Source organism: Anomaloglossus baeobatrachus, chromosome 4 (genome assembly GCF_048569485.1).
Source record: "Anomaloglossus baeobatrachus isolate aAnoBae1 chromosome 4, aAnoBae1.hap1, whole genome shotgun sequence".
In the NCBI taxonomy this organism is placed as follows: Eukaryota; Metazoa; Chordata; class Amphibia; order Anura; family Aromobatidae; genus Anomaloglossus; species Anomaloglossus baeobatrachus.
Genome location: NC_134356.1, coordinates 364,428,895 through 364,455,038, shown reverse-complemented (window position 1 = coordinate 364,455,038; position 26,144 = coordinate 364,428,895). Strand labels below are relative to the sequence as shown.

Sequence of the window (26,144 nt, the reverse complement as noted above, 5' to 3'; positions counted from 1 at the left end):
TTTGGATAGAACCTTGTATATAGTGTGTAGGTGATGTGTAAGGTATAACATTTGTACATAACATGCATCTTTCTGGGTTTTTTTTGTTTTGTTTTTTTAAATAATTTATCACTATGACACTTATTATGATTCAAGAGTCTGAATCTTTTGCATTAAAGCAGGTAGATGCCATTTATTAACTTTTTCACATCCCGTGGGTGTGAAGGATCTATTACACTATTATACTGTAATCTCCTCAGCTCTGCATGTCATTATTCAAGGATATGAGTTTCATAGTTTCATAGTTTTTAAGGTTGAAGGGAGACTCTAAGTCCATCTAGTTCAACCCGTAGCCTAACATGTTGATCCAGAGGAAGGCAAAAAAACCCCAATGTGTCAAATAAGCTCCAATGGGGAAAAAAATTCCTTCCTGACTCCACATACGGCAATCAGACTAGATCCCTGGATCAACACCCTGTCATAAAATCCAATATACATAACTGGTAATATTATATTTTTCAATTAATGCGATCAGGCTCTGCTTAAATTTTACTTGTGAATCCCTCAATACAACATCATACGGCAGAGAGCTCCATAGTCTCACTGCTCGTACAGTAAAGAGTCCTCATCTGTGATTATGATTAAACATTCTTTCCTCAAGACGTAGCGGATGCCCCCGTGTTCCAGTCGCAGGCCTAGGTGTAAAGAGATCTTTGGAAAGGTCTCTGTACTGTCCCCTCATATATTTATACATTGTGATTAGATCCCCCTAAGCCTTTGTTTTTCCTAACTAACTAACCCCAAGTTTAATAACCTGTCTTGGTATTGCAGCCCACCCATTCCTCTAATAATCTTGGTCGCTCTTCTATCTACCTGTAAGATTATGCTATTTATAACCTTCTATACTTTTGCTAACAAGAAATGCATCCATTCCTCTCTTAAATTCATTCAGTGAGTTGGCCATCACCACTTCCTCAGGAAGAGAGTTCCAGAGCCTCACTGCTCTTACCGTGAAGAACCCTCTTCTATGCTGATGTAGGAATTTTCTTTCCTCCAATCGAAAAGAATGCCCCCTTGTTCTTGTCATAGTCCTTGGTACAAACAGATCATGGGAGAGATCTCTATATGGCCCTCTGATATATTTGTACATATTTATTAGGTCTCCCCTAAGTCTTCTCTTTTCTAGAGTAAATAGACCTAATTTTGATAACCTTTCCGTGTATTGTAATGCACCCATTCCATTTATTATTTTAGTAGCCCGCCTCTGAACCTCTAGCCTCTAGCAATAATCATCTTGAAGTTTAGCTGCTGGGTTTCCCAAAATCCATTATGAAGATTGTTTCTGGTTTTGAAAAATGCCAAGCAGCCTATTTATATATTTTTAGAAAGGAATGCTTCCTGTGCATGGCATCTGCAGAGTTGTCATTCTTACACATACATTCATCATTAAGTTTCCTTGAGCGAATGAAAATTGCATGAACATCTCTCCTCTGGCGCCACTAAATTCTCTGCATGTGCAATGGTGAGAGGTAAAGCAAAATTAGCAAAATGTTAGGAAGAAACCTGAAAAATAACAAAGATCAGGACATCGTTTTGTTGCCGTTGTCAGTGGAGAAATAGATTTTAGACTCCCTCTTTCATCAGTATCTTGTTATAATGTTGGAAGATCTTACTATTTTTATAACAAGGTAATCTTATCTCTCTTTTGTCTTGGAGACTTGATCATTGTTATAGGTTTTGAATTGTTATATAGGTACAGCATAAAGGCCACTTCACACATAACGAGATCGCTAACGACATCGTTGCTACGTCACAGTTTCTGTGACGAAACAACGACTTCACCAGCGATCTTGTTATGTTTGACACGTACCAACGATCCGCCCCCTGCTGTGAGATCGTTGGTCGTTGCCAAATGTCCTGGGCCATTTTTGGCTCGTTGGAGTCCTGCTGGGCAGGATAGATCTGTATGTTTGACACCTACCAACGATCTCGTTAACAACCTAGATGAGAACTTAAAGTGTGACACGTAGGCGTGTAGTTGCATCACCTTTTCCGCGCCCCCCTCTGCATCGTTACTAAAGTCGTTGGGAAAATGACTGTGTGACATCTCACCAACGATCTCACCAACGATTTAACAACGATCCGGAAACTGTGACATAGTAACAATCTCGTTAACGATCTCGTTATGTGTGACTGGACCTTAAGTGATATGCTATCTATATTTGATCTGAGGATGTTTAACAGCTGGAATCTCCACCAATTCGGAAATAGTTTTATTTTCCTTAATACAGGTTGCGCCCCTAATAAAGCTCAGCTCAAGTGACTAGGCACAGAAAAGAATAGTTACAGGCAGCAGTGTTTATCAAGGAAATTGAAAATTGACTCGACGTTGCAAAATTTCATTTGCACGTTTTTTTACGCCTTATATTCAACTTTTAGCAGCAATTTATGATAGATGGCCAGACTGAAATCAAGAGGGCATTGCAGGTCCTAGAACTTCTGATTTCCTTTGTTCTTGGACTGCAGAAATGGACAAGCTGCTCATAACCTTCTTACCCAATGCCTGTGTTAGTATCTAATTATTTTTTCGCCTAAATTTTCTGCCTGAGGTACTAAAGCTAGGTAACCTCAACACTAAGGCCGTGATTCATCAAGCGATTATGCCGGAAATTACTTTGAAAAGTCACAACATTTTTTTATTACTGTCGGTGTTTTCACTCCAGTATTGTCAAGCTGTGGCAAAATGAGTGTAGCTGTAATTGGGCGCTACAGTTTGTATTGTTCATAACGCACTGTGGTGTACCTTACTCCAGAAATCTTACTGTTTTGGCAAGGAGTCATGTACCACTTGTCAGATACTTCTGATAAGTGTGCACCTCGTTATGAATCAGAAGTGTGACTCTGCAACGCTCCCTCGTCAAGACCGGCAAGAAAATCGCTGGTCTTGATGAATTTCTGACCTTCATATTTGAGATAGACTGTGTTTTCTAGTGTTTTCTACCTTTAATGTTTAAGGCACAGTTTGTATGTTTTGGTGTCTTTAAGAATTTGTACTTGATGTAGACATGGTACTTTTACCTATAAACTCCAATTTGCTGTTTTATATGTTTTATGATGCTATCCATAAAGCATTGCAGTAACATGTAAATACCTGTTTTGTTCTGTTCCTTAGTTATATTATTATATACACTACAGTTCAAAAGTTTGGGGTCACCCAGACAATTTTCTTTTCCATGAAAAATCATATTATATTTATCAAATGAGTTGCATAATGAATAGAAAATATAGTGCAGACATTGACTAGGTGAGAAATTTGAAATAATAATTTTCTCCTTCAAACTTTGCTTTCGTCAAAGAATGCTCCCTTTGCAGCAATTCCAGCTTTGCAGATCTTTGGCATTCTAGCAGTTAATGATGAGGTAATCTGGAGATATTTCACCTCATGCTTCCAGAAACCCCTCCCACAAGTTGGATTGGCTTGATGGGCACTTTTTGCGTACCATATGGTCAAGCTGCTCCCACAACAGCTCAATAGGGTTGAGATCTGGTGACTGGGCTGGCCACTCCATTACGGATAGAATATCAGCTGCCTGCTTCTTCCCTAAATAGGTCATGCATAATTTGGAGGTGTGCTTTGGGTCATTCATCCTGTTGTAGGATGAAATTGGCTCCAATCAAGCGCTGTCCACAGGGTATGGCGTTGCAGAATGGAGTGATACCCTTCCTTATTCAAAATCCCTTTTACAAATCTCCTACTTTACCAGCACTAAAGCAACCCCAGACCATCACATTACCTCCACCTTGCTTGACAGATGGCGTCAGGCACTCTTCCAGCATCTTTTCAGCTTTTCTGCGTCTCAAATGATGATCTGTGTGATCCAAACACCTCAAACTTCGATTTATTTGTCCATAACACTTTTTTTTACAATCTTCCCATGTCCAATGTCTGTGATGTTTTGCCCATATTAATCTTTTCCTTTTATTAACCAGTCTCAGATATGTTTTTTTCTTTGCCACTCTGCCCTAAAGGCCAGCATCTCGGAGTCGCTTCTTCTCTGTAGACGTTGACACTGGCGTTTTGCGGGTACTATTTAATGAAGCTGCCAGTTGAGGACCTGTGAGGCGTTGATTTCTCAAACTAGAGAATCTAATGTACTTGTCTTGTTGCTCAGTTGTGCAGCGGGACCTCCCACTTCTTTCTACTCTGGTTAAAGCCTGTTTGTTGTTTGTGCTATTCTCTAAAGGGAGTTGTACACACCGTTGTAGGAAATCTTCAGTTTCTTGGCAATTTCTCGCTTGGAATATCCTTCATTTCTAAGAACAAGAATAGACTGCCGAGTTTCACATGAAAGTTCTCTTTTCCTGACCATTTTGAGAGTTTAATGGAACCAACAAATGTAATGCTCCAGATTCTCAACTAGCTCAAGGGAAGGTCAGTTTTATAGCTTTTCTAATCAGCAAAACGTTTCAGCTGTACTACCCTATATGCGCAAGGGTTTTCAAGGGATTTCTAAACATCAATTAGCCTTCTAACACAGTTAGCAAACACACTGTACCATTAGAACACTGGAGTGGTGGTTGTTGGAAATGGGCCTCTATATACTTATGTAGATATTGCATTCAAAATTAACAATGTATAGAGTGTATTTCTATTTAATTTAAAGTTAGCTTCATTAAAGAAAAATGTGCTTTTCTTTCAAAAATAAGGAAATATCGAAGTTACCCTAAACCTTTGACCTGTAGTGTAGATATCTATATATATAATTGCCTTATTCTGTCTGTCTGTCTGTCTTGCTCCAAAATTGTGTCACCGTGACAGTGTCACCGTGACAGTGTCGTTAGAGTGACAACTGTCGGATTGGCCGCTGGGCTCGGCCTGGCCCCGCCCCCCCCACGGATTGGCCGCTTGCCTCGGCCTGGCCCCGCCCCCCGCATGGATTAGCCGCTCGCCCCGGCCCTCCACACGCATCGCCCGCTCCAGCGTACACCGGCTCCCGGTACACATGTGCAGGGAGCCGGCATACGCTGACGCCTCGCCCGCCTCGCCCCCGCCACACGTTGGCACACTCAGCCCCGTCCCCGGCGGACATAACCTTGCGATGCTGGGATCGTGACGGAGCCGGTATACGCTGGTAACCATGATACACATCGCGTAACTATAGGAAGCGCTTCCCTTAGTAACCCGATGTGTATCATGGTTACCAGCGTACACCGGCTCCCGGTACACATGTGCAGGGAGCCAGCATACGCTGACGCCTCGCCCGTTCAGCCCCGCCCCAGGCACATGTTGCCACGCTTGGACCTGCCCCCGGCAGCCCCAGCATGGGGGATGGAGCACGATGGGGGGTGTGCAGCATGGAGGATGGAGCACGATGGGGGGTGCGCAGCATGGGAGGTGTAGCACGATGGGGGGTGCGCAGCATGGGGGATGGAGCACGATAGGGGGTGTGCAGCATGGGAGATGGAGCACGATGGGGGGGTGTGTAGCATGGGAGATGGAGCACGATGGGGGGTGCGCAGCATGGGGGATGGAGCACGATGGGGGGTGCGCAGCATGGAGGATGGAGCACGATGGGGGGTGTGCAGCATGGAGGATGGAGCATGATGGGGGTGTGCAGCATGGGGGATGGAGCACGATGGGGGTGCGCAGCATGGGGGATGGAGCACGATGGGGGGTGCGCAGCATGTCGGATGGAGCACGATGGGGGGTGCGCAGCATGGTGGATGGAGCACGATAGGGGGTACGCAGAATGGGGGTTGGAGTACAATAGGGGGTGTGCAGCATGGGGGATGGAGCACGATGGGGGGTGCGCAGCATGGGGGGTGCGCAGCATGGGGGATGGAGCACGATGGGGGGTGCGCAGCATGGGGGATGGAACACGATGGGAGGTGCGCAGCATAGGGGATGGAGCACGATGAGGGGTGCGCAGCATGGGGGATGGAGCACGATGAGGGGTGCGCAGCATGGGGTATGGAGCACGATGGGGATGTGCAGCATGGGGGAAGGAACACGATGGGGGGTGCGCAGCATGGGGGATGGAGCACGATGGGGGTGCACAACTCCCCCCAAAACACACACACACCGCCACACGCGCACCGCACAACACAACACACCACACACACACTGGGAACCACAAACACCGCCCTACACAGACACCCACACACACAGACAACGCCGCACACACAACTCCCAACACACAAACACCACGGCATACATAAATATACGCACATACCGCGCAACACACACACTGCACAAAACATACCTCCCCCCAAAACACACACACGCACCCCACAGCCACACAAACCGCGCAACACACACAGCATCACACACACACAACGCTGCAGACACACAGCGCTCCACAAACAACGCAACACACACAACGCAACACACATACAACACCGCTCTCACACACCCAGAACATTTACAGCGCCCTACACAAACACTGGCAACTACACACAACAATATATATATATATATATATATATATATATATATATTCTCAAAAATCATACATTAACTACGCAATACGTAAATTCTAGAATACCCGATGCGTTAGAATCGGGCCACCTTCTAGTATATTATAATCATGTTATTATATATTGTAATTACATTAACATGTAAATACCTGTTTTGCATTGTTACTAAGTTATATTGTTATTAAGAAACTTTGGAACACCATGAAGAATACGAATCTACCCAACCATCCGATTAGCCTCATTGTGAACCTTTACCAAAAAACAACAGTCCGAGCAGACCACTGAGATATGTCATGGTTCAAAGTAGAGCAAAGCTTCAGACGAGATGCATCCTGCCACCATTTAGCTTCAATGTATATGCAGAAGCTGTTTTTAGAAAGGCTGGACTTGCTGAGAAAGAAGGAATCAAATTTGCTTAACTCAAAACAAAAGACAGATATTGATTACTGCCAGGTACAACCGGGACATACTTGAAATTGACGGCTACAAAGTGGAAGTTGTAAAGGATTTCATCCTACTCTGATCAATGATCACTCAAGAAGCAGTAATGACACCGGAAGTCAATAGGAGAATAGCTATTGGCAAATCAACAATGAAATCACTGGACAAGGTCTTAAAATCGAGTAACATTTCACTGGCGACGAACACACGGCTCATACATAGTATAGTCTTTTTTGTAGTAACATGGATGCAAAACCTAGATGATGAAGAAACAAGACAGAAGAAGACTCAACGCCATTGAAATGTGGTGCTGGAGAAGGATGTTATCAATACCATGGATGACCAGTAGAACTAACAAATCAAATTTGGGAAAAATCGAGCTAGACATGTCACTCAAACCAAGGATCACCAAGCTATGACCTGTACACATCATACGAAGAGAGCAATCACTGAAGCACATAATCGTTGGAAGAATAGAAGGAACAAGGCCGAAGAGAATGACCAGCAACTTGATGGCTTGAGACACTCAAGATAACCGCTGAGAAGACTCTGGTGGACAAATCTGAGATTGCACAAGATCGGTCTTCCTACAGAGCATTCAGTCAAGTCACCATGACTCGAGATCCAGCTAAAGGCCATTAAATAACAAATAATGTATTATTTATTTGTATTTTTTGTTTGAGTTAAAATTTCCAGTTCTTACATATTTTTTTTCTGGAGATCTTGCTCTGTTAATTAACATACTTTAGTTTTTACACCAGTCATTGTAAATGAAGGTGACAAAAGCTTCCAAGAATGCAAAGCAGCAAAAAGTATGCACAAAGTTAGGTTGGCTAAGCTGAAGTACACAATGACTACATAACTTTTTATAAGAACCAGCAAATATGGATGTAGATATGGACTGAAATTAACAAGATATGTAGATTTAAAAAAGTGGGTGAAATAAGTATTAAACACATCACCAGTTTTCGAAGTATATTTGTAAACGTGCGATTGACCTAAATTTATCATCAGATGTCGGTAATAAGCAATCCAAAATCCACACAGGCAAAGAAATCAAACCATAGATGTCCTTAAATTTAGTGATGTGTAATAATGAAAAATTACACAGGGACAAAGTATTGAACATGCTTACTAAAAAGTATTTAATGAGTCCAATAAAAGACTTTGTTGGTGATGACAGCTTCAAGACTCCTGTATGGAGAAACTAGTTGCATGCATTGCTCAGGAGTGATTTTGGTCCATTCTTTCATACAAATACTCTTTACATTCTGATGAACTTTGAGCTTTTGTTCCTTCCATAAAATTTGTATTGGATTCAGGTCAGTTGATTGGCTGGGCACTCTAGCAGTTATATTTTCTTAAACAAATTGAGTTTCCTTAAGGCCACGTCACACTAAGCAACATCGCTAGCAACATCGCTGCTAAGGAACAACTTTTGTGACGTAGCAGCGATGTTGCTAGCCATGTTGCTGTGTGTGACATCCAGCAACAACCTGGCCCCTGCTGTGAGGTCGTTGGTTGTTGCTGAATGTCCTGGACCATTTTTTTAGTTGTTGCTCTCCCGCTGTGAAGCACACATAGCTGTGTGTTACAGCGACAGAGCAACAACTAAATGTGCAGGCAGCAAGAGCCGGCTTCTGCGGACGCTGGTAACCACAGTAAACATCGGGTAACCAAGAAGCCCTTACCTTGGTTACCCGATATTTACCTTCGTTACCAGCGTCCGCCGCTCTCAGCTGTCAGTGCTGGCTCCCTGCTGTCTGCACACGTAGCCACAGTACACATCGGGTAATTAACCCGATGTGTACTCTGGCTAGGAGTGCAGGAAGCCAGCGATAAGCGGTGTGCGCTGGTAACCAAGGTAAATATCGGGTTGGTTACCCGATATTTACCTTAGTTACCAAGCGCAGCATCGCTTCCACGCGGCGCTAGGGGCTGGTCACGGGTTGCTGGTGAGATCTGCCTGTGTGACAAGCTCACCAGCAACCCGTGTAGCGACGCTCCACCGATCCCTGCCAGGTCAGGTTGCTGGTGGGATCGCTGGAGCGTCGCTTAGTGGGACATCTCACCAGCGACCTCCTAGCAACTTACCAGCGATCCCTATCAGGTTGTATCATTGTTGGGATTGCTGGTAAGTTGTTTAGTGTGACTGGGCCTTTAGCTGTGTGTTTTAGATCATTATCTTACTGAAATGTCCACCCTCACTTTATCTTCATCATCCTGGTAGATGGCAGGAGATTTTTATCAAGAATGTACATTTGTCCATTCATCCTCCCTTCAATTTCATTAAGGTTGTGAGTACCTTATGCTGACTGGAACCTGATATGCTTCATGATGTACTCATCAATCATGGAGTGTTAAAGGGACTCTGTCAGCACAGAATGACTGTTTAAACTAATCACAGGTACTCCGTGCATCATGGGGAGGACAGACATTTAAATACACCTTCCCACCTGCTTGTTTTCCCCTCTATCTCGACCCCCTCTTCTTCTTTGATTGGCACCTCTGACTTCATAAAGCCATAGAAAGGCGGAGATGATGGAACCAAGCAGGTGGGAAGATGCACTTAAATATTTGGCCACACTATGATGCACCAAGCACCTGTACTTGCTGATAGTCGCTTTAAGGGATTTAAGTAACTTTCTTTGTCGCTCTATTGGGAGACCCAGACAATTGGGTGTATAGGCTATGCCTCCGGAGGCCGCACAAAGTATTACACTCAAGTGTTAAGCCCCTCCCCTTCTGCCTATACACCCCCCGTGCTCCCACGGGCTCCTCAGTTTTTTGCTTTGTGCGAAGGAGGTCAGACACGCACAGCACAGCTCCACAGATTAGTCAGCAGCAGCTGCTGACTATGTCGGTTGGAAGAAAAGTGGGCTCATATAGGGCCCCCAGCATGCTCCCTTCTCACCCCACTCTTGTCGGCGGTGTTGTTAAGGTTGAGGTATCCATTGCGGGTACGGAGGCTGGAGCCCACATGCTGCTTTCCTTCCCCATCCCCCTCAGGGCTCTGGGTGAAGTGGGATCCTATCGGTCTCCAGGCACTGAGACCGTGCTTCATCCACAACTCCTGTGGAGCCTGCTGGATAGGAGCCGGGTACCGTTCAGGGACATGGCCCTGCTACGTGAAGGTACTCTGTATCCCTGTGGGGACCGCGCACGGCAACACCTCAGCTTTGCTGGGTGTGCTAGTGCACCGGGGGACCGGGTTAAACTGTGCCATTACACACTCAGCGTCGCTGAGTGTGTTTACATGTAGGGGCTACCGCGCTAACCGCCGCTGCCATGGGAAACTGCGGCACGGCTGGGACTTGTAGTTCGCCGGGGACTTCGGCGTTGGCCGCGCTTTTACGGCGGCCACGCTTATACTCGAGTCCCCGGCTTGGCTTGCGGCCTAGTTTCCCTTTCTCCCGCCCTCAGCCCTGACAGGCAGGGGAAGGGCGGGACGCTGCACGGAAGAGCAGCACTGAGGGCTGGAGTATGATTTCCATACTCCACCCCCCTCACTGTGCACAGTGTGAGCACCTCGGCTACGCCCACGGCTCCCTCCTCTCGTCAGGACGCCGCAGCCATTTCCTGTCAGCTTCTACGATGCTGCAGAGAGGGACAAACCCTGAGAGACCCAGACACGGTCTCTGGTGGCCTCATAACCGCTTTAGGCGGATGGTAAGCAGCACCTGTGGTGCTAGCCTCATGGTGCTGTAGTGTACTGATACATTATTTGTTTTTAGTATATATTTTACACTGTATGAGCACAGTTCATTCTGGCTATGTACCCTAGTGTGTTACTCAGGGAAAACAATAGCATGGCGCCCACAAAAGGCAGGGGTGCCAAAAACACAGGCTTATTATGCTGCCTGCGTCGCTTGTACGACCCAGCTGCCGGCAGGTTCCATTGACCCTCATTGTGTGCAATGTTCGGCCCTGTGACACTTCTTCAGCCAGGGCCTCTGCTAAGAGGGGCCCAGGGGGAGCCACCTGTTGACACTGTCCTAGTGACGGGGACGGAGTTTGCAAAACTCTCTGAGACTATGGCGGAGATACTAGAAGCCTTGCAGTCCAGGCCGGTATCTCAGCAAAGGGACTCTGTTGAATCATTGTTCCCTGGCCCCCCTCAGTTGGACCAACAATGTCCTCCCGGGGTATCTCATACATCCCAGGCTGAGGGTTCTGACTTAGACCCCAGCCCCAGACCGACTAAGCGGGCTCGCTTAGAATTTCCCTCGACATCATATTGTTCAGGGTCTCAGCGGGGGGAATTCTCTGGTTGATAATGCGGAGACAGCTGATCAGGATTCTGATCCTGAGGGCGCTCTCAATCTTAATACTCCAGACGGGGACGCCATACTGAACGTTCTTATTGCGTCCATCGATCAAATGCTGGATATTTCTCCCTCAGCTCCTCCGGCGGAGGAGTCAGCTTCTCTTACACCGAGTATGTTTCTAGACCACTCTGATTTCAGAGAGGCAGTCCAGAATCATCATGCTTGTCCAGATAAGCGTTTTTTCTAAGCGCCTTAAGGATACACGTTATCCTTTTCCCCCTGACGTGGTTAAAGGTTGGACTCAGTGTCCCAAAGTGGATCCTCCAATCTCCAGACAATGGCGGCTAGATCCATACTTGCAGTGGACGAGGGGGCCTCGCTCAAGGATGCCACTGACAGGCAGATGGAGCTCTGGTTGAAATCCATCTATGAAGCTATCGGAGCTTCTTTTGCCCCAGCATTCGCAGCTGTATGGGCGCTACAAGCTATCTCAGCAGATCAAGCACAAATTGAAGCAGCCACATGCACGGCCGCGCCACAAGTGGCATCCATTACCACCCAGACCTCGGCAATTGCGTCTTACGATATTATTGCTGTCCTGGACTCTGCGAGCCGTACGGCGGTCGCGGCCGCCAATTCGGTGGTACTCCGCAGGGCCTTGTGGCTACGGGAATGGAAGGCAGATTCTGCTTCCAAAAAGCGCTTAACCAGTTTACCAATTTCTGGCGACAGGCTGTTTGGCGAGCGTCTGGATGAAATCATCAAACAATCCAAGGGAAAGGATACATCCTTACCCCAGTCCAAACAGGACATACCCCAACGGAGGAGAGGGCAGTCGAGGTTTCGGTCCTTTCAGGGCGCGGGCAGGTCCCAATTCTCCTCGTCCAAAAGGTCTCAGAAAGTACAAAGGAACTCTGATGCATGGCGGTCTAAGTCACGTCCTTAAAAGGCCACCGGAGGCGCCGCTAACAAAGCGGCTTCCTCATGACTTTCGACCTCCTCTAGTAGCATCCTCGGTCGGTGGCAGGCTTTCCCGCTTTTGCGACACCTGGCTGCCACAAATAAAAGACCGCTGGGTGAGAGACATTCTGTCTCACGGTTACAAGATAGAGTTCACCTCTCGTCCCCCGACTCGATTCTTCAGGTCATCCCCGCCTCACTAGCGAGCCGAGGCTCTTCTGCAGGCACTGCGCACTCTGAAGGCAGAAGGAGTGGTGATCCCGGTTCCTCTTCAGCAACTGAGCCACGGTTTTTACTCCAATCGCCTCAATGTCCCAAGGAGATTTCCTTGCGTCGATCGATATCAAAGATGCTTATCTCCACGTACCGATTGCTCCAGAGCACCAGCGCTTCTTGCGCTTCGCCATAGGAAATGAACACCTGCAATTCGTGGCACGGACGTTCGGCCTAGCAACAGCCCCACGGGTTTTTACCAAGGTTATAGCTACTGTAGTAGCGGTCCTCCACTCTCAGGGTCACTCGGTGATCCCGTACTTGGATACTGATCAAGGCACCCTCTCAAGAGGCATGCCAACGCAGCCTCGACGCTTCCCTGAAGACTCTCCAGGGTGTCGGGTGGATCATCAATTTTACAAAGTCAAATCTGACACCGGCCCAATCGCTGACATATCTAGGCATGGAGTTTCATACCCTCTCAGCGATAGTGAAGCTTCCGCTGATTAAGCAGTAGTCACTACAGAAAGGGGTACAATCTCTCCTTCAAGGCCAGTCACACCCCTTGAGGCGCCTCATGCACTTCCTGGGGAAGATGGTGGCAGCAATGGAGGCAGTCCCTTTCGCGCAGTTTCACCTGCGTCCCCTTCAATGGGACATCCTACGCAAATGGGACAGGAAGCCGACGTCCCTCGACAGGACCGTCTCCCTCTCTCAGGCGACCAAAGCTTCCCTTCGGTGGTGGCTTCTTCCCACTTCATTATCGAAGGGGATATCCTTCCTACCCCCATCCTGGGAAGTAGTCACGACAGACGCGAGTCTGTCAGGGTGGGGAGCGGTTTTTCTCCACCACAGGGCTCAGGGTACGTGGACCCAGCAAGAGTCCTCGCTTCAGATCAACGTTCTGGACATACGGGCAGTGTATCTTGCCCAGAAAGCGTTCCAGCAGTGGCTGGAGGGCAAGCAGATCCGAATTCAGTCGGACAATTCCACAGCGGTGGCATACTTCAGCCACCAAGGCGACACACGCAGCCGGCAAGCCTTCCAGGAAGTCCGGCGGATTTTGATGTGGGTGGAAGCCACGGCATCCACCATATCCGCAGTTCACATCCCAGGCGTGGAAAACTGGGAAGCACATTATTTCAGTTGCCAGGGCATGGACGCAGGGGAATGGTCCCTTCACCCGGACGTGTTTCAGGAGATCTGTTGCTGCTGGGGGGTGCCGGACGTCGACCTCATGGCGTCCCGGCACAACAACAAGGTACCAATGTTCATGGCACGGTCTCAAGATCACAGAGCTCTGGCGGCAGAAGCCTTAGTTCAGGATTGGTCGCAGTTTCAGCTCCCTTATGTGTTTCCTCCGCTGGCACTGTTGCCCAGAGTGTTACGCAAGATCAGGACCGACTGCCGCTGCGCCATCCTCGTCGATCCAGACTGGCCAAGGTGGTCGTGGTACCCGGATCTGTGGCATCTCACGGTCGGCCGACCGTGGACACTACCAGACCAAACAGACTTGCTATCTCGAGGGCCGTTTTTTCCATCTGAATTCTGCGGCCCTCAACCTGACTGTGTGGCCATTGAGTCCTGGACCCTAGCGTCTTCAGGGTTATCTCAAGACGTCTTTGCCACTATGAGACAGGCTAGGAAACCAACGTCCGCCAAGATCTACCACAGGACGTGGAAAATTTTTCCTGTCGTTGTGCTCTGCTCAGGGTTTTTTCTCCCTGGCCTTTTGCCTTGCCCACTTTTCTGTCCTTCTTTCAATCTGGACTGGAAAAGGGTTTGTCGCTCGGCTCCCTTAAGGGACAAGTCTCAGCGCTCTCTGTGTTTTTCCAGAAGCGCCTAGCCAGGCTTCCACAGGTACGCACGTTCCTGCAGGGGTTTGTCACATCGTTCCACCTTACAAGCGGCCGTTAGAACCCTGGGATCTAAACAGGGTTCTGATGGTTCTTCAGAAACCACCATTCGAGCCAATGAGAGATATTTCCCTCTCACAACTTTCGCAGAAAGTGGTTTTTTCTAGTAGCAGTCACTTCTCTTCGGAGAGTGTCTGAGATAGCAGCATTGTCGTGCAAAGCCCCTTTCCTGGTGTTTCACCAGGACAAGGTGGTTCTACGTCCGGTTCCGGATTTTCTCCCTAAGGTGGTATCCTCCTTTCATCTCAATCAGGATATCTCCTTACCTTCTTTTTATCCTCATCCAGTTCACCAATGTGAAAAGGATTTGCACTTGTTAGATTTGGTGAGAGCACTCAGACTCTACATTTCTCGTACGGCGCCCCTGCGCCGCTCGGATGCACTCTTTGTCCTTGTCGCTGGCCAGCGTAAAGGGTCACAGGTTTCCAAATCAACCCTGGCTCGGTGGATCAAGGAGCCAATTATCGAAGCTTACCGTTCGGCTGGGCTTCCGGTTCCATCAGGGCGGAGGGCCCATTCTACCAGAGCCGTGGGCGCGTCCTGGGCTTTGAGGCACCAGGCTACGGCTCAGCAGGTGTGTCAGGCGGCTACCTGGTCGAGCCTGCACACTTTCACGAAACACTATCAGGTGCATACCTACGCTTCTGCGGATGCCAGCCTAGGTAGACGAGTCCTTCAGGCGGCGGTTGCCCACCAGTAGGAAAGGGCCGTTTTACGGCTCTCTTACGAGGTATTATTTTACCCACCCAGGGACTGCTTTTGGACGTCCCAATTGTCTGGGTCTCCCAATAGAGCGACAAAGAAGAAGGGAATTTTGTTTACTTACCGTAAATTCCTTTTCTTCTAGCTCTAATTGGGAGACCCAGCACCCGCCCCTGTTTTTTTGTGTACACATGTTGTTCATGTTGAATGGTTTCAGTTCTCCGATATTCCTTCGGATTGAAGTTACTTTAAACCAGTTTATAATTCTTTTTCCTCCTTCTTGCTTTTGCACCAAAACTGAGGAGCCCGTGGGAGCACGGGGGGTGTATAGGCAGAAGGGGAGGGGCTTAACACTTTTGAGTGTAATACTTTGTGCGGCCTCCGGAGGCATAGCCTATACACCCAATTGTCTGGGTCTCCCAATTAGAGCTAGAAGAAAAGGAATTTACGGTAAGTAAACAAAATTCCCTTCTTTCTAGCCTAGCTGTCATTTCTCAGTACCCTCCATGTAATAAATAAGGGTTCTGTACAGTGTGCTGTTAATTGAATTATCTACTTACCCTCTTTCAAATACCCTTTTTAGAGAATATTAACCTAGCAATAGGTGTTGCTGTTCAGAGCCCTCATTTATTATCTGGTGTCATGGGCGACTACAAAATAACACACTAAAAATGTATGTAAAGTTCATATGAATATGTCAATAAAATTTTGTCAAGGCCAAATATCAAAGTATCAAAAACAATGCAGCTTTATTTAGAACATAACATACCAACAAGAGACCAAAAATGCAATAAAAACATACGTAAAGCAAAGCAATGAAAAAAAGGCAATTAACCTAAAAGGTGCATAAATGCTGCAAAAACAATACAGCATCCAAAACACCAAATACTCATTGCCGGCATGAACCCTTAAGCATAAAAAACTAGGAATATTTTGTATAAATGTATTAATGTATAAATCGTAAAAAAATAATTAAACTTCGTATACACGCTGATATGTTTTAAAATTCAACAATGGAGGAGGGGGGTGCGGTTACAGTTATCACTCTGATTTAGAGCCTGCACTTCAGGATGTATATGCAGTTTGTGTGTACAGAGCAGGTGGTCAATCAGTTTGCTTTGTGTACTGAGCTGTGACTGTAATACCACCCTGCACCTTCCTGATGACTGGAAGAGAGTGGCTGCAGGGAGAATATAACTTAATTTTCTCCCTGTAACTGCTACTCTAGTAAGCCAGCCAGAAATGGTTTACAAGCTATATTTTTAGATTACCCCTATATCTGCAGGTAAATAGCTTTTTTTTGGATTTGACAGGTTTCTTTTAATAACAATATGCTGATGGCAAAACTGAGTTATAACAGTCTTCAATGAATGTTTTTCCTAGCCAGGGTTTGGGATGGAGCAGCATGTTTGGATTGTGTGTAATATTTGTACGTTTTTGTGTTTAATCTCAAAGCTGTGGTTAAATATATTCCTATGTTTATGCATATGGATATAGAATTGTTTTTTTGTGTGTAGAAAATTGTCCTTTTAACAATCATGCTGATTAAATTATTCATGTCACACTTGAAATATATACAGAACCTCAGAGTACAAGATTTTAAGAATTGTCTTGATATTGGTATAATTCTCAGGTCTAAGCCAAATGCATCGGCTGAAAGACGTATTCCTGAGCCTTCTCCTTCATCAAGAAGGAAAACCTATGATAGGAGTGGGGAGAAGCCGGTTAAATCCAAAGAACAAAAATTGTACGTATGCCCCATGGACATGTTCTGTTTCTTCCTCCTCTATGTCCTGTATTGTGTGCTGGCGTTGCTTCCAGGACATGGCAGAAGTCATCTAGTGGTAGTTGACATTTAGAAATGAGATAAATTGAGGGGCTCTGTGTTCCAGTTTTGTAGACTATATGTGCCAATACTTGTTGCGCTGGCTTTGCCTGTTTTTTTTTCTATTATTGTTCTTGTGTAAGCCTCTGTTTTTTGTTAGTGGAGAACATGCTACAGGAGTTGCCATGTTTTATTGACAAGAATCCTGTAAATTGCTATTTGGAAAGCAGGCTTGTATAGCATGAGTCATTTTGCCGACTTCCATCTTTTCTAACCCATTGAAGTGAGCATTCCGTGTTCTTTTTTTCTTGTAGCTCAGACTCGGGAACCTCAGAGGCTAGTCTATCACCTCCTTCTTCCCCAACGAGCCGAACCCGTAATGAAATGAATGTTTTTAGCCGTCTCACAGTTTCTCAGGGAAACTCAACATGTCAGCAGGATAAGTAAGTTCTAGGATAATAAGCCACCCCTTACATTGGCAGGCACAAGACTGCAAAGTTTCAGAAGGGAATGGCAGACTGACTGTTGCATTCTGTCATGCAATAGATTAGGAAGTAATCATTCAGTTTATGATAATTGACCTACACATGAAGAATTAAGCCATGCCTTCTTAGTACCTTAGACTTTACTTATTGTACAGGCAGAGATCCAAGATTTTGTACAAGAACAGGAAGCTTAATTTGATACATTGTACCTTGGTGGGTTTAGAACAGTCAAAGCAAATATCTTTGTGATTGAATACTTTATCAAATCTATTGTGTATCTCTAAATGTTTCCCTTGGATAAAGTAAAATGTATTTTACCACTGGCTGTTGTATGTTGAAGGATATGAAATGTTTTTGTACATCAGTACCATAATATCATTGACACGACTTGTAAATTTACCATGAGCCAGACTTTGCTTTAATGTCTGTGCATACTCCCTATTCGGATAATTGGATGCCATAGAGGCCGTTTTCTATCAGCCAGAATGAAGAGGCGTTCACGGGTGAATTGCTGCTATGTAATGCTAGGCTGCAGCAGGGGAATTGTACGCCAACTCCTGGCTTCATACAGCTATGGCAGCCTTTGATGAGGATGAGACTTGTGATCAGCCCATTTCATGTTTAAAAGGTTATCTTCCTGAGACTAAAGCTTTGATATGTTTGGCTAGCTATTTTCCATTGACTAGACAAAATAATTATTTATTTTACTGCATTACAAAGTGACACACACTTTATGGACAGAAATGTATTGGGATAACCACTGAAAGTCAGTTAGCGAACACTTGCACAAAGCAAGTTCCATAAAAGCAAGCCTTGGTGAGTTTGGTTTGGAAGACCATGATGGCTCTGCGAGACCCCTGTGGTGAAGGCCACTTTTGGGATGAACGAAAACAGATATTGTGAACCAGGCCATATCATCCAATACCAGTGCCTGGCTAACCCCACAAATACTCTTTTAGATAAATGTGCACAAATTCCTATAGGCACTCTCTAAAATTTTATACAAAATCTTCCAAGTGTGGAGGCTGTTGTACCTGCCAATAGGGGATGGTCCAAGTTCATATCAATGCCCATGGATTTAGAAAGCAGTGTTATAGAAACATTTGTCGGTGTAACGTGTAGTTGTCTCATACTTTTATCGTTCGTGTATTTCTCCCTAACAGAAAGTTTTTTCTTCCATTGTTTAGTTTGGTATGAATGAAAGACAGGTTTATGCACAACTCCTCACATAGAAGGTATTATTTGTGTCTAATTTTAACTGCAAAAAGATTAACAACTCTGTCATTACCACAGTTCAGTTAATCCCAAACACAGATTGCAGCCACATTGCCATTGCATTTTCTCTTCTCTCAGTAGACTCGAACTTCTATGGGTTTAGAATGGAATATCATAGACGTTTCCATAGGTGTCCCAATAATTTTGTCCATATAGTGTATTTACCATTAAAGGAGTTGTCCACTTGTACAATCCCTTCTCATTCGCCATGTTTACCACTGTTAAAATAAATACACTCACCTCGCGTGCAGTCTACGTTCCAGGTATGTCGGCACTTGCGTTCCCAGGATTGTTACGTCACGCAAGCCCTGCTCCCAATCACCGGCTGCTTCTCTGTTCTCGCCTTGTGACATATAAGTAATTAAAGGGAACCTGTCATCAGAAATTTAGCTATAAAGCTAAAAGTTCCCCCCTCTGCAGCTCCAGGGCTGCATTCTAGGAAGCTTCCTATAGATTTTGTGTCACCTTTTATCCCAAAATAAACACTTTATAAACTGGTACCTTTTCGTATGTATATTTCTTAATTTTCCATGTGGGCGGGCTGTCTGATGTACGTTGCTGTTCCTCCATCATATTGACGCCGCCCCCGAACGCTGAATTTGAAAGTTCAGGACACCGCCCCTGGGTGCCTGTGGTCCAGCGCATGCGCTGTTCCACTGTAGCGGTGCCGTGCACTGTGTGCACGTGCGACCGCTGTGACGCTTTGCGCGGGCACGAGGTTATGGGCGGCGCTGTTAGTGTCATCAGTAAGTGCCGCCCATAACCTCGTGACCGCACTTTCCCCTATTCCTCCAGCGTTATGCGCAAGCGCTGGAGGAATGATGCCCGGACGTCCCCTCCTTCCCATCATGCTCAGCACGAGGTCACGAGGTTATGGGCGGCACTTACTGATGACACTAACAGCGCCGCCCATAACCTCGTGCCCGCGCAAAGCGTCACAGCGGTCGCACGTGCACACAGTGCACGGCACCGCTACAGTGGAACAGCGCATGCGCTGGACCACGGGCACCCAGGGGCGGTGTCCTGAACTTTCAAATTCAGCGTTCGGGGGCGGCGTCAATATGATGGAGGAACAGCAACGTACATCAGGCAGCCCGCCCACATGGAAAATTAAGAAATTTACATACGAAAAGGTACCAGTTTATAAAGTGTTTATTTTGGGATAAAAGGTGACACAAAATCTATAGGAAGCTTCCTAGAATGCAGCCCAGGAGCTGCAGAGGGGGGAACTTTTAGCTTTATAGCTAAATTTCTGATGACAGGTTCCCTTTAAGAGGAGGGGAGCGGCCAGCCACTGCTCTCACTGCCTTTTGATTACTTATTTGTCTGACGGCAGGGAGAGAGAATCATGCAGTGATTGGGCCCAGGGTTCATGTGACGTAACATCCTCTCACGTGAGCCCCGGGAATGCAAGTGCCGACACCGCTGGAATGGCTGCGGCATGGGAGGTGAGTATAAGCTTTATTATTTTGATGGGGCAAACATGGTTAATGAGAAGGGGTTGTCCTAGTAGAGGACAAACCATTTAAAGAGTAACTAAAGGAAAAGAAGCAGCACTGGCAGTTTCAAAGAGGGGGTGCACTCCTCTATGGACTTGATCCAAACAAAAAGAAACTAAATAGAGCTGAAACACTACATGGGTTAATAAATGGTTCATTTCACTGGATGTGTTGCTTCACCCTCCCTATTTGTTGTGTTTACCATTGAATGCTGTTGCATTGTAACCTCTAACGCCATTGTTGATTGCTTAAATTGGGTCGCTAAAATGTTTTAATTGGTGATCAGTGAGCACTACCATGCTCAGGTTCTCGGACGGGCTCGACACGTTTACCGAGTATAATGGAAGCCAATGGGGAACTCTAGCATTTTTACAGAAGATTTTCTGACAAAATGCTTGAGTTCCCCTTTGATTTCCATTATACAGTTGAACCTCGGTTAACGAGTAACCCAGTTAGCGAGTATTTTGCTTAACGAGCAAAGCTTGCTGTTAATTTGTAACTCCGTTTACGAGCAAGCTTTGCTGTACGAGCAAAATATTCACCGCACACTCTTCTGGTTCCGTACATCCACCGCGCTCTAACCCGCTCTTGCAGTCCGCACAAACACACACAAACACGCACAAACACATATTATGCTCACCTTACCTTCCGTTCCATCGCCGGCCTCATAGTTCTTGTAGTTCGCTACTACAGGATGTGTATCGGTAACCATCGTGAAGATGGAGGAACTTCCGCTGTCAGCCGCTACTCAAAGGCAGCGCGCTGACCAATCAGAGGCAAGTGACTCCTGCTTTTGACGTCAGCACTCTGGCAGCGGAAGTACCTCCCTCATCGCAATATTTACCCGATACACATCTCGTACCGGCGAACTGTAAGATCCAGGAGGCCGCGATGGAACGGAAGGTAAGGTGAGCATAATATGTTTGTGTTTGTGCGTGTTTGTGCGAGTTTGTACGTGTGTGGAATGGCACAATAGGGGACCAGGATGACACATTTAACAAGTTGTGGAAAAAATTGTCTGCATTGCAATGATGTTCTATGGGAAATCTTGCTTTGTTAGATGAGTAACTTGGTTAACAACAAACACACTTCCAGAACGGATTGTTCTCGTTAACCAAGGTTCGTTCCACTGTACTTGGTAAACGAGTCAAGCGCGTCCAAGCGTCAGACTGCTTGTTACTAGTATTAATTAAAAAGAAAAACTGCCTTGGGAGAGAACAGAAGAGTTTGCTTGAAATGTTAAAGGAAAACTAGACCTTTACTTCAAGTAATAAAATCACTAATACTTTTTTAAATGACAGTTATGCATTTGATTTACAATTAGACTGCCAAATTTATGAAGAGGAGTTTTTTTCTATTAACTGGAGTTATGTTGTAAAGGTTGGTTAAAATATATATAATAAACATTTTTGAAGAAGAAATTTATAATTATTGCACAGGGAGTTTCAGTGCTTTATTATCCTCTTAATTAAGGTTTTCCTTCGCTGCTCAAAATATTGGGCTTTGTTCACATGTACGTTTTATAAAGTCCTTTGTTCTGCTCGGTCATAAAATTAAAGGCAGAGTCCGATCCGTGACATGGTGGAAACTAACAGCGCTTGATGGACCCTATTGACCATTAAAGCAGTCCTCCTGGTTTCTATCCTGGTGTCCACTTCCGTGTTTCTTCATTGTTTATTTTTAAAGGCTATGGACAACTTTGATATGTAAAAAAAAAAATCTAGTAACATGTGTAGTGGTTACTTTAAACTAATACTGCTGCACTAAGTTTCAGTTTACAATTTTTCATTCCCTAGACCCCCTGATACACTTTAGTGTTTGAGGTAAAGTTGATATGCAGTTTGCAACTTGATTCAAGTTTCATGTTTTTTTTTCTTGTAGCAGTGTTTCTCCCTGTAATACATTCTGGATGTGAGCTTTGTGTGTCCATTATGCATCAGCAGTGATCCAAGTCTACACTTGTTTCCACTCTGTGTGCTTTCCTCCTTATCTATAGCCTGTTTTCTCTACTTTTCATAAGACCTTAGATTCTTTCTCACCTCGCTTACTGCATATCTATGTACATCTCCCATCCCTCCTGTACGCTCTAACACTGAGAGAAGGGAGAGGGGGAGCAGAGAGCTGTCTGAACCAGGAACAGGATTATGATTATTTATTATTATTATAGCGCTATTTATTCCATGGCGCTTTACATGTGAAAGGGGTATACATTATAGGAACAAGTACAATAATCATAAACCATACAAGGCACAGACTGGTACAGGAGGAGAGAGGTCCCTGCCCGCGAGGGTTCACAGTCTACAAGGAATAGGTGAGGATACAGTAGGTTAGGGTAGAGCTGGTTGTTCGGCGCTATATCAGACTGAGGGTTACGGCAGGTTGTAGGCTTGTTGGATGGATGGATTTGGATTTATTTTACACATCATTCGGTTAGCTAAAGGACTTAAGAGAGGTAGGTTAACATTGATAGCCTATCCTTAGGATAGGTCATCAATGACTGTTCGGCCAGGGTCCGACGCCACGCACCCCTGCCAATCTGCTGATGTAGGTCCCTGTGGCGGCAGCAGGCAGATGGAAATTCTCAATTCTAAATCTGCCCCGTCAACTGTTAGCAGCCGCGGCCAGGTACTGCACATCCGTCTGCCATTCAAATCAATAGGTCTTGATGACCTATCCTAAGGATAGGCCATCATTATAAGAGTACTGGATAACCTCTTTTAAGACTATCTGGAAAGTCACTTAAAGGGTTTGTCCTACTAACAAAGTTCATTTTAACCTATAGATCTTGAAATCTTCGTATGATCCACAATTTGTTGTGATTAAAAGAAGTGTTCCTCCTACATCTGCCCCTACCATGTACTGTGTTATTTGCTTTGCTCAGCCAAGTAGAGCTGTTGCAGCTCCTAGTCAAGGGGGAAAATATAAGTCAGTTTACAAACATCTTGCCAAGGAATCTCAGCTGTATTTCAGTGTGAGGGAACACGTTTCCGTGTCTGTTTGTTTTATCACAGGAGCCAGTGTTTTTGCTGTGTCAGTCCTGTGCTCATCATAAAGCAAATCAGTGACTGACTTGATTTTGGATGAGTTTACTTGTGCATAGTATATAACACAGTAATAAATAGCAGTGGTACATTTATAAGGTTTTTTTAAACACCACCAATTAAGGAACTTACTAGTATTCTAATATCTATTGATTAAAATGTACGTTAATATGACAACCATTCATAACTTTGCATTTGGGAAGCAAATGACCTATAAATAAAAAATGTGTGCAAAAGCCTTTAAACTTTAATGATGGAGCTGCATTGAACAATACATGTGATTTAAGTCTCCTAAACATAGAAATAGGAAAAGACCCCTGGATTGGCTGATATTGGTGATACACTGGAGTATGTGATACGGTTTATCATTCTGCTTCTCCGTGTATCTCGGAGATCACGCTCTGGTGGGCATTTATACATCCACTCCATTTACTGAGCAGCTTATCAGCTGCAGGCAGCTGCACACATTAGACAGTTTATTATCCCATCCACTACCTTATGTCTCCTATAGACTAAAATAGTAAATAATAAGATCAAGAACTGTATGCCATGATGTAGCAATTTCAGTAGGAATTAGCAATATGATTACTTATTTTGTACAGTCTCATTAGGCTATTAATAAAATAACACTCAAATCATGAATATACCGATCTCTTTCCTTATAAGAAGCTTACCAGAAGAAAATTTAAATAAAAAATGTATTTTGAGAAAATAGAAGATGTAAAAACTATTCAATATCTTCTATTAGAAGATGTTATTTAGACTGGGCCTGACTGGACGTCCCAGATGTGCTGGCTGCCACAGTTTCTAAGTTGATTGTTAAATGGAGACGTGATATTGTCAGAAAGCTGTTAGAGGTTGTCCACTACCTTTACATTGCTGGCCTATCCTCAGGATAGGTCATCAATGTCTAATCGGCTGGGACACCCTCTCGTGGTCAGCTGTCCTCGGTGCTTGGGCAAAAGCAGGTACCTGTAAACTCTCAGCTTCGGAGCTGCTCTGTCTTCTGATAGCAGCCGTTGCCGGATACTGCACATCCGCCTCCCATTCAAATCAATATGAGGCGGATGAGCAGCCACTGTCAAAAGGCGGGACAGATTGTCACTGAGCGTTTCTGGACTCCTACCGCCAGCACCGAGAACAGCTGATCGGCGGGAGTGCCCCGGGAGATCAGACATTGATGATCTTTTCCTAAGGATAGGCCATCAGTGGAAAAGTAGTGGATGACTTCTTTTAATTGTGCGAACCTCAGTGCCACCTTGTCTAACCTTGCCTTTAGGGCTCGTGCAGACGACTGTATTTTCTCCAGCCGAGAAAAACGGTCCAATTATGCTAATGCCATCTTAGTGCAGTCCGATTTTCTTTCACAGACACCGTTTCCCAAAGGCAAATCATGCATGCTGCAATTTATTTATTTTTTTTTCCCCCTTGGTTCGAGAACAAAATTGCACATGTGTACTGTCTTATTGGATAACATTAGCCCGAGTGCCGTCCGATTTTTTTTTTTTTTTTTTTTTTTATTATTATTTTGATGGCCCAAAAATCCTGTCGTCTGCATGAGTTCTTAAACGGACGCTATGTGCACACAGTTTTGGTGCAGCAGTAAAAAAAAAAAGATTTTTAGTGAAAACACCTTCAGGAAATGCTTTATTTTTGGAGTTTTTTGAGGATCAAAAGCAATTTTGAGCAGTTTTTTCAAGGGTTTTGCATAGGCTTTTTTTGAATCGTATTTTGCAGCCTTTTGGACGGTGCTTATTTTGGAGGCTTATCCATCAGCAGACCCTTAAAAACAGGTGACATACACTTGCTTTTCTCCTACTAAGTATTTTGAAAAACCTGAAGTGGAATAAAAAAAAGCTCTAAATGTTGAACATGAACAGGTTTTACAATAGAAATGAATAGGAAGAGACTTTCAAGTATTTTCTTTTGTGATTTTTTTTTTTTCAGGCGTTTTTGGAGTGGAGTGGAGACTCCAAAATAAATCAGTGTGCACTTACCGTCTTGTCACCGCACAAAGCTGTAGTGATGTCAAGAATGTAACTAAAACTGGTAACCAATAGATCATAAGAGAATATATCATTATCCCACATTACTGCCTTCTCTTCCTATTAATTGAGGTCATATCATAACTTTATCTTTAAAAAAAAAAAAAAATATATATAAATAAAAGTGATTTGTCCTAACATTAATTAACATTTTAACGTCACAGATTTTCTGGTATAACATGCCTTCACACTAATACCAAGGAAGTTTCAATATTGCAAATCTGCTTTTCTATTTTTTACATTTTTGTTCAGAGGCATACACAAGACTGCGGTGTGTAAAGTGGGAGAAATGTTCAGTCCACCACATTATTTTCTATTTATTAGCTTCTATGTTAACAGTTGATATGTGTAGTTTTGCAGTCTTTTTGGCCGATGGTAGAAAACATGTTGCTACGTATCAGGAACTATAGGTGCCCCTTGGCACTAATGCCCATCTGTGTTTTTGGTGTGGTCGGGCTGTGTGTGTCGCCTATCACTGGAGCAGACTTTACCCTTCTGATATCTGTATTCTTTCCCCTTGCACTCTCTACTACTGATCTTTGTAGGTCTGATGAAAGTGATTCCTCTCTGTCCGAGGTACACAGGTACACATTTCCTTGTACACTTTTCCTTGTTGCAAGTAACGCTACTTTTATTTTCTGCATGATTTATTTTTTGTTCTTATTCTGCACTTACTACCGTATCTTGTTCCCTGCATCTGGTGTCTTATCGTAATAGATATAATTTAAGTTATTAATTTCAGACGGTTATAATTTTGCTTGCTGACTTTGACATTTTATTTTAGGTGTATGTGAATGACATGTACAATAGCACTAGCAAACCGCTATTTCATGAAAGCACAGTGGGGTATATTTTTTAATCCTGTCCAATCTGTAGGTGGTGTAAACTGCACAGTTGCACCAATAATGTGTGCCATCATTTATGCCATACGTTTGGCACATGTTTTGATGCGATGGTACATGTTAAAGGGAACCTGTCAGATCCCTTTTGCCCTCCAACTCAGTAGCCTTTACATTTG

General features: G+C 44.8%; 1 protein-coding gene across 7 annotated transcripts in view; it reads left to right on the top strand.

Annotated features, from left to right (window-relative positions):
- Nucleotides 1-26,144, top strand: part of KIF21A (kinesin family member 21A) — a 239,758-nt gene that overhangs the window by 191,530 nt on the left and 22,084 nt on the right. For 3 of the 7 annotated variants that reach the window (XM_075345130.1, XM_075345129.1, XM_075345131.1), the window contains 3 exons: nucleotides 16,590-16,703; nucleotides 17,096-17,224; nucleotides 25,672-25,710. In XM_075345130.1, coding sequence (XP_075201245.1) covers nucleotides 16,590-16,703; nucleotides 17,096-17,224; nucleotides 25,672-25,710 — 282 coding nt within the window. The remainder of the gene's footprint in view (nucleotides 1-16,589; nucleotides 16,704-17,095; nucleotides 17,225-25,671; nucleotides 25,711-26,144) is intronic. The other 4 variants (XM_075345133.1, XM_075345132.1, XM_075345134.1 and 1 more) reach the window with 3 other exon arrangements.